Source organism: Thunnus thynnus, chromosome 6 (genome assembly GCF_963924715.1).
Source record: "Thunnus thynnus chromosome 6, fThuThy2.1, whole genome shotgun sequence".
NCBI lineage: Eukaryota > Metazoa > Chordata > Actinopteri > Scombriformes > Scombridae > Thunnus > Thunnus thynnus.
In genome coordinates this window covers 25,235,202-25,251,596 of record NC_089522.1, presented here as the reverse complement: position 1 = coordinate 25,251,596, position 16,395 = coordinate 25,235,202, and the positions used below count along the sequence as shown (strand labels likewise).

Below are 16,395 nucleotides of genomic sequence, written 5' to 3'. Positions count from 1 at the left end.
TGTATAAACCATTAATAAATATACACAGAAATCATATTTACAGCCTGCACACTAATAAATGAAAGCTAAACACAAAACAAAACAAAAACCTGACACCACAGTGCAAAACATAAAGCATGTTGTTGATTCTCATCCCTTCACGCCCCAACAATCTTTGCCAATATAAATTGTCTAAGAAGCAAAGATTGCTAAAAAAGACAAATGTTTGACATGTTTGTAGTAAAGCTGATTATGCCAGCAGCATTTCTCTGATGGGTCTCGAGTCATATTATACTGACACCTCCACGTCACTGTCCCCTCTCGTCTTTATTGTGTGTGAGTTCTCTCCTGACTTACCTGGACAGTAGCAGCGCAACACCCCTGGTTGGATTAGAGAGGCAGGGACTGAGATCTGGTCAAACAAGCAGCTATAGTTTGAGCTGGCCTCTTGCCAGGGCCCAGTGATCAGCACCTTAACTCCGCCCTGAAAAACAGGAGGAATGATTAAAATAAACTCACAACACACCTGCCAGGTCAGGTTCAAGTATATCCGATTCTATTATTTGTTGTTATTCTGCCATCTAGAGTGCAGAGCTAAGAACAACACCGAGAAAGAGAAAACAAATTCCCTACACACACCTTTGCTGCCATCATGTGGAAAGCCAATATCATTACACTACACCCCTTTTTCTAAAACACCCAACCAACACTGACATAAAAACATTGTGCTACCATCCAGAGGTAGAAGGAGGATATTACTCCTGACAATATCATTGTAATACTGACAAGACTGCGCATTACATAGTTCGAACATTATTAAGAAATCTACATTTTTTTAGTAAAATATTTTATCAAAATAGTTTCAGAACATATTTGTTTCATGCTAATTTATATATTTAAAACACTTACTGTAGCTCATACTACATGCTACTATCCAGATTGATTTATCCAAAGCCATGACAGCATTCCCCTATGCCATGTTGTTATCTCTCTGGTAATTTCAAGACATTATTGCTGCTGCAATAAATATTTTCAAAATACATTTGTCATTCCCTGTCACTTCTTTTTGCAAATCAGTTCAAGAAGTTTCACTCAACATGTTGGTACTTTTTTGACTGTGTGAAAACATGCTATTGGGATACAAATGCAAGGGCATAGGTATGGTAAAGGGAAAAAATGAAACTATGTGAATACTATCTGCTGAATTTATGTACATTTATGTAGTTGCAACCCAAACCCTAAACACTTTCCATAATAATAGTAGTCTAACAAAAATGCTATGTAAATTGCTGTATTATCAGTGCACTAACCCTAAATCTCATTTAGTTTCATTGACTGAGATCTTACACTATATGATAGATAATGTTACTAAAATGAACACCACACTCTACTGCCTTATCTGGCTAATATTTAATTATTTTTGGGAGAATATTAACTGCAAATAAAACTATGGATTAAATAATTTTTCTAACCCAAACAATATGAAGAACAGGTCATAGCATGTTTATTCAACCCTGAGTAGTGTCTGCAGCTCTTAGGCTGCACAGGTCCAAAAGCTCCACAGTCAGAGAGTAGGGACGCTTGTATGTGGAAAAGCTAAATCCAAGCAGAAAAAGTCTGCAAGGCGCTTATAAAGGTTATTGCTGATAGCACACAGTAATACTATAATTGAGGGCAACCAAGATGAGTTTGACAACATTTTAATCTCGAGTCAGAGTATCTCTCATTTGGATTATGGCAGCTGGACAGTAAAAGCACACAGTGAGTAAATCAAACTGAAACTGTAAATGTGGGTTGGGGCGGGGGCACAAAATACATTTTTGAAAAGTGAGGGGGACATATCCCCCTATCCCTAGAGGAAATTAAGCCCTAGTACAAATGACACGATTTCAATCTGACCACAGTTGTTTGTAAGCAAAGTACAAACTATTAACAGCTGACTTTCAAACCTACAGGGGGTGTTTCATAATAAAATGGTATTTAAAAGATTGATTAACCCATGTATGCAGCAGGGTCAGTTTTTCTCCATTGTTCTCTGCAATCTGGCTTTTTTCTGTATGGGACTTCCAAATATATGGTGTTGAACATCCTGACAGATCACCATGCTTCATAGTTTTCAGTTTATACATATTTTTGCTGAAAAAATGATAAAACATGCAGATCAGTTTAAAATGATTTCCATCAGTATTTAGTGTCCACATGCATACAAAAATGTTTTTTATATTTCATATTCCAAGAATATATGAAACATTAATATTAATATGGGAAATAACCAAGACACCTAAAACAAACTGAAGTCTGGCTGTCACAGATCTAGATCTGCACATTATCAAAACCACTTTTTTGGAAGTCAAAATGGTGAACATCCCTGAACTGTCCATTAAAACTGTTGAAAAATCCTAAAAATCTCATGGATCTTTACAACAGATTAGTTATTTATTTACCTTTGTTTGTAATTCTACTAAAGTTTTTTTTTACCATTCAGCTTATATTTTATTGAAAATGAATGGGTTTAGATAAGTGGGATAAACTTAACCTTTTAAAAACCTATTGGGAATGCTCTAGGTTGTAATGTAATTGACAGTTGAGCTAGTACATAAAATGTCATTATAACCAATAAAAATGTTAGCAAAAACCAAAAACTATCTACCAAAAATGGACATTAGTTGTGAAAGATTGAATTTTCTTTGAAGGAGGAAGAGTCTCATCACATCACTCACCTCAGGGTAAGACCACTCAGGAGAGTAGTCAGTAACCATGAAGAGTCGGCCTGTGGCCTGGAGCATCCCCAGAGCCCCCTGGGCTACAGCCGCAGAAACCACCTCTGCTACATTCATGTAGGACAAGGAGCCTGCCTCTCCTGTGTTTCCCCCTGCTGCAGCCCCTCCACTCAGAGACTGGGGGCTGCAGCAAGGTTGAAGGCAGAGCTCTGAAGGGTTGTAGCCAGAGCTCCTGGCGCCTCCATCTTCCTGGCCTTGCTGGGGGGCCCCACCAGCTGTGTTCTGACTATCAGAGCTGTGGGATGTGACTAGCTGGTGAGCATATAGGGCCCCTCCAGCTGACATAGTGGTTCCACTGCCATCCACTGAGATGAAGTCATTGATGAGGTCAGAAAACTGGTTTCCAAAAGAGATATCAAAGTGATCTAGACTGATCTCCATGCCTGCCCCCCCTGTTCCTCCATTACTGGCTGCTCCACCCAGGCCTTGGTGGGTTCCAACAGCGTTGTAGAGTCCCTGGACCATGCTTGTGCCTTGGAGGAGAGGCTGCAGCTGCTGTTGCTGTTGGGTGCGGCTGCTGCCATCACTGTTGTTGTTTCCATTATGAAGCGCTACTCCTTCCCCTGCACCTCCGGTCCCTCCTCCTCCGCCATCTGAGGCCTGCTGCAGATAGTGCTCTGCCCCCCCACCCTCTCCGTTTCCTGCCCCACAGGCCTGAATGTGATCCCCTGGCTTGAGTAGATTCTCTGCTCCATTCTCAGTGGCTCCAGCCTGAGCTGAACTCACACTGCCTGGTTGCTCTAGACCCACCACCTCCTCATGCTCAGCGCCCAGCCCAGGAAAGCTCCCCTGGTACTGCAGCAGTTGCAGAGAGCCAGTCTGGCCGGGCCCCTCTGTGGGTGAACCTCCATTACAGTTGGCCCTATGCTGGGTTTGGTGGGCCTGGTGGTGGTGATGGAGATGGCCATTGCTGCCAGGGGAGTCCGTCTTCACCACCTGCAGCCCCATATAAGCTCCAGAGTCATGGGAGTTGTGCTCCATCATATGTGTTTTCTGGCCCATGCTGGGCCTCCCCTGCTGAGCCTGGTTGGACTGAGAGGCATCCTGAAGGAAGAAACTGGGCGAACGATTCTGATGTTGCATGTGAGGACTGGACATGGCTTGACCATAGCTCACTGTGGTAGCGCTGGACGTGTAGTCCTGCTTGGCATCAATGGCACTGAAATCCATCTGCTCCAGGGTGGTGCTGGGACTCAGACCCCCACCAGAAGGAAGCAGGGAGCCTGCAGGGGTCAGAGTGAGGCTGCCCTGGCCTGAGCCAGCACCAGATGAAACAGACACCCCGCTGCCACAGTTTACTACTGCCCCCACCTGGTAGCCACTTTCCTTGGCCAGCTGCTGCTCAAAGGATGTGTCTTCTGTCTTGATATTCTTTACCAAAGCTGCGCTGAAGCTGTAGCCGTTGTCTGACATGGAGGGGGAGCGCTGCAGATTGCCGTTGGTGCTATTACTGCCACTGGAGGAAGATGAGGTTGAGGAAGAGTTGCCCTCTGTCTTCATTGCACTGCCACCATAGGTCTGGCCTTGTTTGGGGTTGTTCAGGAAGCAGTCAGGGTCAAAGTTCATATTGGTCTCTGGGATCTTGATGGTTCCAGAGTCCAGACTGCTGGAGAGCACCAGTTCCTCAGACACCCCGGCTGCAGACAACATGGACAGGTCTCCTGCGGCAGTAGTCCCAGGTTCCCCTACTCCTCCACTGGGGAAGGCAAATTTGTGACGATCAGAGGTCACAGACAGCACCAAGCCTTGTGAGGTGGCATCTGCACCCATCAGGTGAGTGTTGGGGCCCCCAGTGGGAGACATGCTGTACACAGGGTCTCCAGTGACCTCAGACATAAACACACTCTGGGACAGGCCAGACATGACAGAGGCCACATGGCTCATCCCTGTCACCACGGGGCTGTCAGCCATGTCTGGATCACTGTTGAGGCCGCTGCTGATGGAGACAGGGGAGTTCTGCGTGGTGTCAGGGACCTCAACCTGGTTAGTGGATGACACCTCTGTACTGTTTTGGTGCAGCAAGACAGGCTTGTGGACTTTGCCATTGCGTTTCTCCCTGGCACTGCCCCCTCCACCTCCTCCCCCAGAGCCTTTGCCTCCACCATGGGCACTGTGCTCGGTCTTCCCCTCTGACACATCGTTGTTTTGCACCTCAGAGTGAGCACTGCTGTAGCCCCCTGAGCGGGGGTCCACCTTAGGGGAGATGATGCGGTGTTTGGCGCTGTTGCATTTGTGGTGCACACTGCTCCCTGCACCTGTATGAGGACAAACAGAGCAAAAAGGGTAGGGGATTTGGATGGGTAAGAGGGGGAAAGAAGGGGGAAAAAGAAAAGACAAGTAAATGATATTGATTTCTATGTACTTAATAATTTGGCATATACTTAGTAATTTTCAAGGAGCAGAGACAAAGACGGACGATCAATTTGTTTTTGGAAGAATTAGTTTGGAAACAACAGTTTTCTCAGTGGGTGATAAAACTAGTCTTTCTTTTTAGTATACAGCGAGTGAAGCGTATGGGACGTTTTGCATGGCTTGTTACTTTAAGTCATTAGAAATAAAAATGCAGATGGGGGTTATCCAGAATAATTTGTTTTATAAATTAGTAAACCACTGCTTTATCTTCATCTCCTGGCTACAGCCTAGTGAAATTACACAGCTGAAAATTTTCGATTGATTAGCATAACATTTGAGAACAGCTGGGCTATTTCAGATATGGCCCTGACAGTTATCAGTAAACAAAAAATAATGAGCCAATAACCATGACACTCGATTTTACTGTAAATCACCTACAGTACCAATAAAATACCTCAATCACACTCTCTGATCTACCGTATGACAAACTGTATCTTTATGACCTTTTTGCCTCTCTGGCTGAATTTTCCAGTTCTCTCTTGAGAACAAACTCCATCCCACACACTAAGCCCTTACCCAGGGTGCCCGTGCAGAGGCAGTTGTGAGTCCGGGGAGGTGGCTTAGTTTGGTGGCTGTCCAGAATCTGTTGCACTAGCTGCTCCACTGAGAAGCCAGAGCTGCTGTTCCCATTGCTGCAAGTCCACTTGATGCCATGAACTGCCGGGAGAGAGGAGGAGACAGAGATGTCAGCCAGCCCAACAGACCACCAGCCACGCCAACCCCCCGCCCCAAACACTGCCCTCCCTGTCTACCTGCCGGTATGCCCCATATCACTCACTGGACACCTCTCTAAAATGCTAAAAGTTACCATGGTACAACAGAGAAATTAAATTTTCTGGTTTGCCCTGAAGGGAAACAAACAACCCACTAACTTGCCTCGGGTAAAATGATATAGTAGTTTTATTGGTAGAATTTGAGAAACACCTTTGGTTTTACACATTTTCTGATCATTCTTATTTGCCCTGCTCTCTATCCTGTCTTCAAAACAACACCCAGAGTGGAACAGTTGCTTTTCTCTAGTCTCCCGTCAATGTAATGTCAAGTCTTCTATATCACACGGCTCATTCTCAATGGTGCCTCTTTCCCTCCCATATGTCTTTTGCTACTCCCAGGCCACTCTGTGAGAGCTGATGAAGGTGACAGCAAACCCACTCCTTCTTGAATTGACCCAATTCTGTTGTTCTGACAGGGAATGCTTCTGGGAAGGAACACCACCTAACTGCTGCTGGATCTGCTCCTGTACCTGGGGAAAAAGAGAGGCTTTCTCCTGTAAAGCTTCACTCCCTGACTCAGTCACACCTCGCTAGTACCCCCTAATACTTTTCATCGCTCCACTTGCCAACCAGCCACCACTTCTGATGAGACAGATAGTGGTTTTAGTGGCAGTAAGGTAGTAGGAGACACCACTGTGTGCTGCAGTGCTCAGGCTCTCAACCGAGAAAAAGGTAATATTTCAGAAGTGAAGCATATTTAGACTATCAAACAAAATCAAGCCAGCTTTAATACAAGTTCCTCACACTTCAGTACCTCTTTTGGTTAAATATGCAAGAGAGAGATATAGAGAGAGTGAGGTTTAGAGCACGTATGAAAAACAGCAAGAATTTGCTTAGTGCATGTCTGTTTGTATATGAGATAAAAGGAGATGGAAACAGCGTAAGAGGGTAAGGGTACAGCAGATTAAAGACAGAGCTAGTTAAAGGCAAGTGAAAAAAAACAGTTGAAAACATGACTGGATGACTGTGATAAGGATCTAACTTGAAAGCTTTAAGATCCTTTGGCAGATTACAGGCTGGTCACCAGCAGATGTCAGTAGAGCTGCTGTGATCAAGCTGAGATCATACGCTCCCCTGACAACTTACTGTGGCAGGTCATAAAAACATAACAGGATTCATTTGATCTATTATAAAGTCAGATTTATTCAGCCATTAATCTACAGTGACTGAGCTGAAAAAAAAAGATTGGACACCAAATGTGACAGGAAGGTTTCATTTAATGTCAGTATAATTACTGCACAAATAATTGTGTCTGTCTGGAGATCCCATTAGACAGTGTAGCTTGAGTCACCATTCACCTCATGACAGTGTGTAATGCAAACAGTACAAATGAGATGATGCTAGTATTACTAACACAGAGATGATAGGGCCATGAGCATAATAAGAACGCTGTCATGAATCTCCTTCCGTGACAAAGCCAGCAGGGAGGCTGCAGGACAGAGGGGCATCCGTTCTGCTGATCTGACTCAGAGAGGGTGACAGAGCAAGAGTGAAAGCCTAACGCAACAGCTTACATCCACCATGTAGTGCCATCCCCATTTGTCCAAACAATCTTGTCTCTCCTCCGCCCTGATCCCTCATGCCAGAATTGCCACAGCCCTCTTCATCTAGACGGGCATCACTCCCTGAGGCTCTGGAATGTTGACGTACAGTTACCACCGTGTCTGCCTGTCTTCTCCTCTAACTGAGGGTTATGTTCCAAAGCAGAAATGACAGGAGCAGTGCCACTAGGTTTAATCCCAGTGGCAGCAACAGCAGAGGCACCAAACAGCAACCCAGTCACATCATCATCCTGATGACTGCATCCTGTCATGAGCAGCATCACACAGCCCTAATGACTCACAGTTGATCTGTAGGGCATACGCATATCCCATCTGGTTGCCTTTGCACCATTGGGCACTATATGGGACAGCAGAGTACAATAGTTTACATGATGGCCAGCCCTGTCTGTCTTGCCTTGGTCTGTTCTTCTCTGACCCTGTCTCTCTAGCCTGGAGACAGGCCTTCTGTCTGTCTGAGTATTTGTTAAAGCCGCTCATGCGCTATCTGTCAGCAGGCTAGGGGCATAGCTGGGGAGAGTGCTGCGTGTTTATAGCATTAGACCAAAAGAGTGAATCAAGCTGGCTGCCTTGTCTATGGAACTGTAGCGTGACTGAGTACTGATGCCACTCTCTTGCCCCCCTCTTCACCCTCTTGCTTCTTCTCTTTCTCATCAAACACCACAGGGCATTAAGGAGGACGAGGTCAGACAAGGCTATGTATCATGGGGTTTATATTTGAACTGCCGTGTGTGAGCATCTGTGCGTGTGAAAATTTAGTGACAGAGAGCACAAGTATGTGAGTGTGTTTTTGTTGTAGGGAGACAGAATAAGCTCAGCTGATCCATGAAATTCACATTTTCCCTTTGTTGTTTTTTTGTATCATTAGAGGTGTCAAATGGTTTGTGCGCTAAAATATCACGAAGAGAATAACAAAAGAGAAGAGCAAGACGGAAGAGGGCAATTATATTGCAAAAGTTGACACTGTTCTGGAAAAATAACTGCGACATTAAACTAAGGATTCCTGAGCTGAAAAAAGCAGCTTGTGAAATAGTAACAATCATCATTAGACAAGAACAATATTTAACACACTGCCACACATACTTTAGGTGACCTAGTGTCAAACATACTGTACAGTACACATCATTACACGGTCTTGCATTCTATATTCAATACTCAAACTACAAAATTTGATGGTTTTGCACAGTCCTGATAAGGGGAGAAAGGATATATGCTCTGCTATTTATGCAACCTGTGAGGAATCGGGTATGTTCTACTATTTATTCAAAAAAAAAAAAGAAATCCATAGCAGTACACACATATTATAAAATTCCTGTGAATTGCAAAAAAGCATATCTACTGATAGATGCAAGTTGCGTTTTCTAAGATACAGGCCAGTCTAGTAAATATATACTGTATGTTAAGTATAATTTAAGCTTAAATAATGCATGGATAATACAGCATGACTTCATCACCAGTCCTTGCTTCCAGCATTGAAATAGGAGCTGTTATCGCATAAGACCACTAGATGGCAATGTTGCTCCATGATTGAGCTTGTGTTGACATGTCGGCTTTTCCACAGAAAAGAGAGAGGGACACAGAGGAGAAGAAAGACAGAAAGCAGGAGAGGGTTTTTTTGCTTTTTATGTAGCCCCCTCATGTAGCCTGGCAGCTAGAGGGCATCTCACACTCACCCTCTTTGTCCCAACAACTCCCAAAGTTAATGACTTTACGCATTACTGCAAATGGTGCTTGGTTTTTACATTAAGTCACAGACGTAATGAATACAGTAGGCCGTTGTTGCTCAGTGGCTGTCCTGAGGTAAGGTTTTATGTTAAAATATGTCCTAAAACTGATAGCAAGCGGAGCAGTGAGGGGGATAACAATAATGCCAAAACCTCCAGATGATGGTCTGGACTGCCTTGTCAGTATGCAGCCAGCATGAATGTGTGCTTGTAAAGCTGCTGACAGGCTCCTCTTTACCTGGCCACATCACTAATAATTGGCCATCGGAATATCAGTCATCGGCCTGCCGGCCCCTGTCAGATACACCCGAATCACAGTCTGGTTGTTAAAGGTATCTTAACAGCTCTCTGAAAGATTTTCAATGCCCCACAAAGTCCCTATTTATTATCATCATCAGACAAACCCTGACTTTTTCCAAAACATTGCCTCAATCTTTGGGCAGGTCTAGCGACTCATAAAAAAACACATAGTGCATCTCACGGAACATAAGTAAAGCTGGTAACAACAAGGATCAATCCAATGAGGGGGGGGAAATACAGAGAGAGCCAAAGAAGGGGTGGAGGGGGATTTCTGGTGAGTCAGACATTCTTGCTCCCACGCACTAACATGAATCAATAACCAGCTTGCTGCCCTCCTCTGCCTTGACTTCCTTCTTGGGCCAGAAAGCAGGCGCTCTCTCAGCCTGGTCAGAGTGGTGCCAGAGGTCTAAGGGAAGGGCTGAACTTTGACCCACAACTAGCAGACGGCTCCAGGAAGAGCACACACTCATATAACAGTGTAGGAACACTCAGTGACCGAAGATGCTCTCTGACTGAGGTGCTGAGAGCACTTAGTGTACCAGCTCTCAGCTAATAGGACTGGACATTAAATCCTCAGACAAAAACAACAGCCACTGTGTTTAGTCTTTCCATGCATGTATACATGTTAAATTATCAGCTGTTTACATAAAAAGCTATGAATAAAAGTTGAGGGTGGGTCACAATAATTGATAAATGCATAGTTCTGAATGGAATACTCACACATGGGCTTAAGCTGGCCAATCAGCTCCTCCTTGGTCCACTTGGCCCACTCCTTCTTGTCTGTATTGATGGAGCACAGTATCGGACCACATGGTTTCCCACAATCCTCAATGGCTGGAACATTCAAATAGTGGACGAGCACAATATCAGGGTTCTGCGAGGAAAGACAGAGAGGGAGGGTTGGAGGAGGTTATTTGACATGGATAGTCTCAGCTAGACAAGGAGCATGTTTTCTTGAGGATACCAGAGCAAAGAGTGGTGGTGACACATAAATACTGTGGCTCAGCTGTGAGTGCTTTTACATATCTGGAACATGCCAGCTGGTTGGTGAGAAGTAAAATGTTACTGAGCTAGAAACACTGCATGGCAACCCTCACACAGAGAACAGAGCCCAAGAACAGAGGAGGAAATACACAACTCAAAGCACAACCAGGGAGCAGAACAAATCTGGGATCAGAAATCGTCAATAATCTCACTCATTATGTGACTCCCTGTATCTCTACATCTCCAAATGTGTGTGCGCTTGGAAGTGTATACCAGCGTTTGTACTCATGCATGTGTGTATTTGTATGTGCATATGTGTGATAATTACAATGTGTGCTCATGTAACACACTTATGGCATTTTGTCAAGTCCTCCCACATGGTGAGTTGATGCCCTCAATTAACTCTGCCTGTATTTACCGAGTCAAAACTCAACAATTTGCCGCCTGCAAATTGTTACTGGGTTACCTCGGCAAATTCCCTAAATTGACAGCTTATGAATAATAGGTAGCGTTTAAAGGAATGTTGTGCTGGTGTGAATAACATCAGTTTGCTTCTGTAATCATGAAAGGCTTTGATTACCAAGCATAGCAAAGACTCAAGACACAAGGAATGTTCCTGTTTCAGTCCTTATCGCTTCCAATTTATTATAGACATCCGATTCCCATTGAGCCCACACAAACGTAACCCACAAATAAAGTGCAATATCCCCACACTGATGTGTATGATACAAATGAAAGCTGCACTGATGACTGACCTTTAGGCAGCCAAATATAAGCAATTATAAAGTATATGGAGGGAAAGATTCAATCAAGTGTATGAATAAACACAAGTAAAAACATGCACACATAGCCATATTTGAACACATGCATGTACTCGCAGCTAAACAAGACACAAGAATCGACAAACACCAAAGACCTTGATAGAGAAAAATGCAGTGACAACATGTGTGTGTGACTGCAGTTTGAAGCTTCATCAGTACTAAGTGGCAAATAAATCAAGGCGCTGTTACTGTAGGTCTGTGCTCCCTCTCAGTGTGTACCATTAATCTGGGTACTGCACCCCCCCTCCCTCTCTCTCTCTCTCTCCTTCTCCCCTTTCATCAGACAGGGGTGTGGTTGGAGGCTCACAGATCCACAGAAACAATTACTTCTCTGAAAAAATAACCCAAACATACAAACAACTACCGCCATGTTTGGTGTGTCTGGGAAGTTACAGCTCAGGACTGGAGCAGGAACACAGTGTATGTAAAGCAGCTGACCTCCCTCCATTGCCTCTACAAAGAGATGGAGCTGGACATTGCAGTGTGTTATCTCGCTGCTCTCCATGTCCCCTGTCATTGGTATGGACACGAGGCAACAACTGCTGTCCTGTTTGGATGGAGATGGCACAGGGTGGTGTGTGATGCCCCCAGATGGCATCACCAGCTGTGTCAATAGCTAAGAGATGCCCTCAATCTTTACTTACTATGAGAGTGCCCAATGTAGACGGCTTCATTCAATTATGCACGTACATAAACGTATGTGGATGTATGGGTGCAGGCAGTGTGAATACGCATAGACGCACACAGCTCACGCATAAGTATGTGCAAACACACAGGCACAGACACACAAACAAACACACTGAGCAAGGACAAACCCATTAGCATATTGTTACAGACACGTATACACTCACAAGACACACATGGGTGAGCTGAAAACAATCATACACGTGGTTACGCACAATCTCCTCCTTCCAACACCCACACTCCCAGCTGTTTTCTACCTTTTCACACATAAATACACAAATATGCATACACACGTAAGTGCTAAACAAAAAGAAAGAGACCATGTGGCAGTCTCACAGCTCATCCAAACACAAGAAATCTGTGTCGCTGTGCTTTACTATTAGGAATCTGCTATCTGCTGTAAACCAAGCAGGGAGCCAGAGGCGTATGATGTCTGGAACTTTTGCTGAACTGTTTCCCCAATCTTGTTTCCCTTTTTTCGCTCCTCTTACTTTACAACACATTTAACAGCTCTCTCCCAACTCAGGCACACCTCCACTCTGAGAGGAAAACAACACAATGAAAATGTAAAGCGTCACATAAATCTATCAGGATGGTAATTTAATTTAATTTCCTCCTAGCTGCTTTCTTTTTCCACAGTGTAATATCAGGAGTTGGTTCATCAGGAGAAGGAGGAAAAAGGCTGAGGGGGAACTTTTTTCCTGGATACTCTTTTTCAGAGAAAATGAGATCTCATTAACTTATTGATTAATTGTGTAATGTAGTCTTTTGGTTGTTCTTTCACTCGTTTCCCATGCGGGTCTCAGGGCAGCTTTCCAGCCTCACTTCCACAGTGGAAGGGAAGACTGGGATATGGTTGCAGAAGCCTGCGGTTTGCATGTGGGTGAGGATGTGAAGCTGTTTCTATCGCTACAGTATGTATATATGCTTGTATGATACATGTGTGTATGTGAGCCTGAGACTATAAATACATACATGTCAGCATGTTGGCTAGATCTGTAAGAATGCGTGCCAACCATTCACATGTTGAGGCCTCTTTAAGCATGAATGTAGCATGTATGCATAAAATGTGGCATGTCTCCAGCCAGCGTTTTGATGTTGCTGTGTTGTGTTAATGTTTACTGCGCCTCCCTAGAACAGATGGATAGATGTTGAGCTAATTACTAGCGGAGTCTTGGGGAGTCAGCCATGGGGGCGGAAGGCCTGCTGAGTGGGTGGTGGAGCGCCTTCCTGCCCCTCCTTCCTCCACTCTCTCGCTCACAAATACACACAAATACACCAGCATACAAAGACATGCATGCACATATAAAAGAACACACAGTAATGCAAACACACACACACACACACGTTCAAAGTCTAAGTGCATGAGACACACATGAAAAAGTTGGTGTGCCAACACTCACACACACACACATACACACATGCATATGCGATATGCAAGACATCGCCATCGCAACCGGAGGATAAAGGTGCTGTTGTAGCCAGGCAACAGGTTTCTCTCGCACCCACGCACTTCGAGCAGCCAGTGCTCCTACGATCTCTCAGTGACTGCCTACCTCGTCCTGAAGTCATACACCCTGTTCTACTCCAAAAGACAAGGAGGGAGAGAAAGAGAGAGAGATTCGCTAATGGAGCTGAAGACACAGACTGAGTTAGGTGTCGAATGGAGACGGATACAATGACCTTCTACTTTATACTGAATGTGAGGCAGGAAATGTGTATGTTGAGCTGTAGCTGAGATATAACTAACTGAGACTCGAGTACAAAGCACATTTATTGGTGGAAGCTGGTATGAGTATTCAAGTAATGTGTCCACTGTCTCGTTAAGTCTCTGTGACCCTGCCACAAATCTTCCACTCTCTTGGAACACCTCCATGTAGCCGCTACTCCAACAGCCCACTATAGCTCATTAAGAGGCAGAGGGAGCAAGGGAAAGAAACAGAGTTCGAGATAGAGATATGGGGAAAGACAGAGACACAGAAAGAGGAATGAGAGTAACAGCTATATCGCCAGGCAGGCAGCTCTGCTCCATGGTTGTACTCTACCATAGTAGGCCTCGCTTTCACAACCCGTGCACAGGAGCGATAAGAACACCATTAACATGAAAGGATCTTAATTGAGAGGGGATGCTTCATGGAACGTGGATGAGCCAGGGAGTGCAGGGGGAAACCTTGTTCCTCTCTGATAAAATAACCTACACCGAGGAATGGGGGCTTCAAAGCCTGTCATACTGAAGGAAAGAGCAGAGCAGAGAGGGGCTCAGGTATGGGAAAAGCCCCTCTTTTCCACTTTTTCTCTGAGGAGGAATGGGGAAAATAAGCAAAGGCGTAAAGGAATGAGACAGTTCTTCATGGGAGAATTGAACTAGCAGGCTACAGGGATATCCATTTCAATGCAAAATATCATGAAGGAGCAGGAGCAGTCAATTGTTTTGTCAAAAACATTCAGCATCAAGGCACTAATACAGAGGGGAGGTGCATGTGTTGTTGTATTTGTGTTTGTGGATGTATTTGTGCCTTTATGTATCTGCGTCTGCCTACATTAAATTATAAATAGCGTTTGAATGAGTGTCTAGAGGCAGATTTCTGTATGTTGGTTGGCGTACATACATCAGTATGCATGCAGAATGAGTGCAATGAGCTGTGAGTGTGAGTCTGAGCGCATCTGCTATTTTGACTGCATATTCATACTGTCTGTGCGTGCAATGCGTATTAGAATTTGTGGTGTGCATCTTTGCATATGTCTGTGCAGTTTCACGTGCATACGAAACACCCGTGTATGTGTTTCATGTCGCGTGCTGTGGTCCGCTGAATGGGTACGAAGGGTGATTAAGGCCCTGCTCTCTCGACTGTGCGGGGGCAGTTGCCCTGGCAGTGGCATGGTGATGGATGGCATGGGGTGCCAGTCATTAGGCAGCCTCCTGGCCTCTGGCACTGAGGTTGCACTCTTATACACTGCCCTCCCCTGCCAGTCCCCAAACACCACTGCTCATTTCAAGGTCAACTGCCTCAGTGGTGCTGTAAGTTCACCTCCACAAGGCACAAGACTTCTTCCTTTTGTTTGGAACCTTTATCGCTCACTGCCAATGGGTATGTTTTGGAATGTGGGGGTGGCTGGCTGGTGCCGTGCCTCGTGCAGACACACAGAGGCACAGACACACATTCAGTACATGAACACATACACATACAAACACACACACACACAGAGGTAAACAAAACCCCACGTCAAACCCTCCCAAAAAGGCAGCAAACAGCCTGAAGCTCCTGTCTAGGTAGCAAAGCAATCGACTATCTGAACCTGCTTTCCCCCTTCTCTCTCTGGGTCCTCTATGACAAAGTCTTTGTTTAAATGTTCCCAGTTTAGAATACAGACACCCTAATTGGGGTGTCTGGAGTCAACGCTCAACTTAACTGCTACAGTTCACCCTCTACTGCACCCCGCTCTCCACCGACTACAACTCTGCCTGAGTGCCAAGCTAAAACGATGCCCGGGGTGCGTACCAATCCGAGGGTAAGAGCCAGTTTACAGAGGGTTTCTTAATGTGAATTGCCTCGATTGCCTCTGTCCAAGGACTGTAAGAGGGATGGCAGAGCAGAAGGCGCAGCAGGAGATCCTGATTTAGAGAAGATTCATACTCCACCTCTTTACCTCCACTACCTTGTGTACTGGCTGGGAGATATAAAAGGCAGAACTTGGAACTTTTGAGGAACAGGAAGAGGCCAGCATGTTTGAGCGTGTTTCAGAGGAAGCCAGGGGCTGAGGCCTGTGATGTTTAATTCAGTAGCACATAATCACTCCGATGGAGTTGAGAGCGGGGCTTTAAATAACTCAGCTTAGAGGGACAGAACTGCTTCACTCTGGGTGGGGGAATGCAAGTCTATGTGTGTGTGTGTGTGTGTGTGTGTGTGTGTGTGTGTGTGTGTGTGTGTGCGTGCGTGCACGTGCGTGTTTGTGCACTTGTGTGTGTAATTGTGCAGATATGTGAGTGCATTTCGTATTTCTACATGTCTATGAGTGAGTATGCAAGAGAGTGCTCCTCTATTTTTGTGGGTGGCTCCTCCCTGCTTTGAAATATTTTATTTGTGCAGTGCACCACAGTAAAAGGTGGAGTGTGTTTGTTGCTGTGCCAAGCGTCTGCATGCATTACAATAAAAGTGCAAAAGGCCAGTATTCAGAGCCTGAATATGGAGGAGCATTCTGGATGCCAAGCAGGCAGGCAGTAAGTCAGGCGGTAAGCCGGGCAGTGAGGCATTGAAGCCCCTTTAGCTGCCACAACTCAACTCACAGTTTACAGCCTACTTATTCTTCCTAAGGCCCTTACAGAGCACACTACCCTCTCCATTAGTTGTGGTGGTCCCAAGTGAGAGACTACGCTGCCC

General features: G+C 45.0%; 1 protein-coding gene across 1 annotated transcript in view; it reads right to left on the bottom strand.

Annotated features, from left to right (window-relative positions):
• The window catches only part of camta1a (calmodulin binding transcription activator 1a), a 291,574-nt gene that overhangs the window by 24,018 nt on the left and 251,161 nt on the right, over nucleotides 1-16,395 (bottom strand). Inside the window, exons 7-10 of the mRNA XM_067592910.1 lie at nucleotides 10,248-10,401; nucleotides 5,688-5,828; nucleotides 2,700-5,014; nucleotides 337-463 (exon numbers count right to left, since the gene is read on the bottom strand). Coding sequence (XP_067449011.1) covers nucleotides 337-463; nucleotides 2,700-5,014; nucleotides 5,688-5,828; nucleotides 10,248-10,401 — 2,737 coding nt within the window. The remainder of the gene's footprint in view (nucleotides 1-336; nucleotides 464-2,699; nucleotides 5,015-5,687; nucleotides 5,829-10,247; nucleotides 10,402-16,395) is intronic.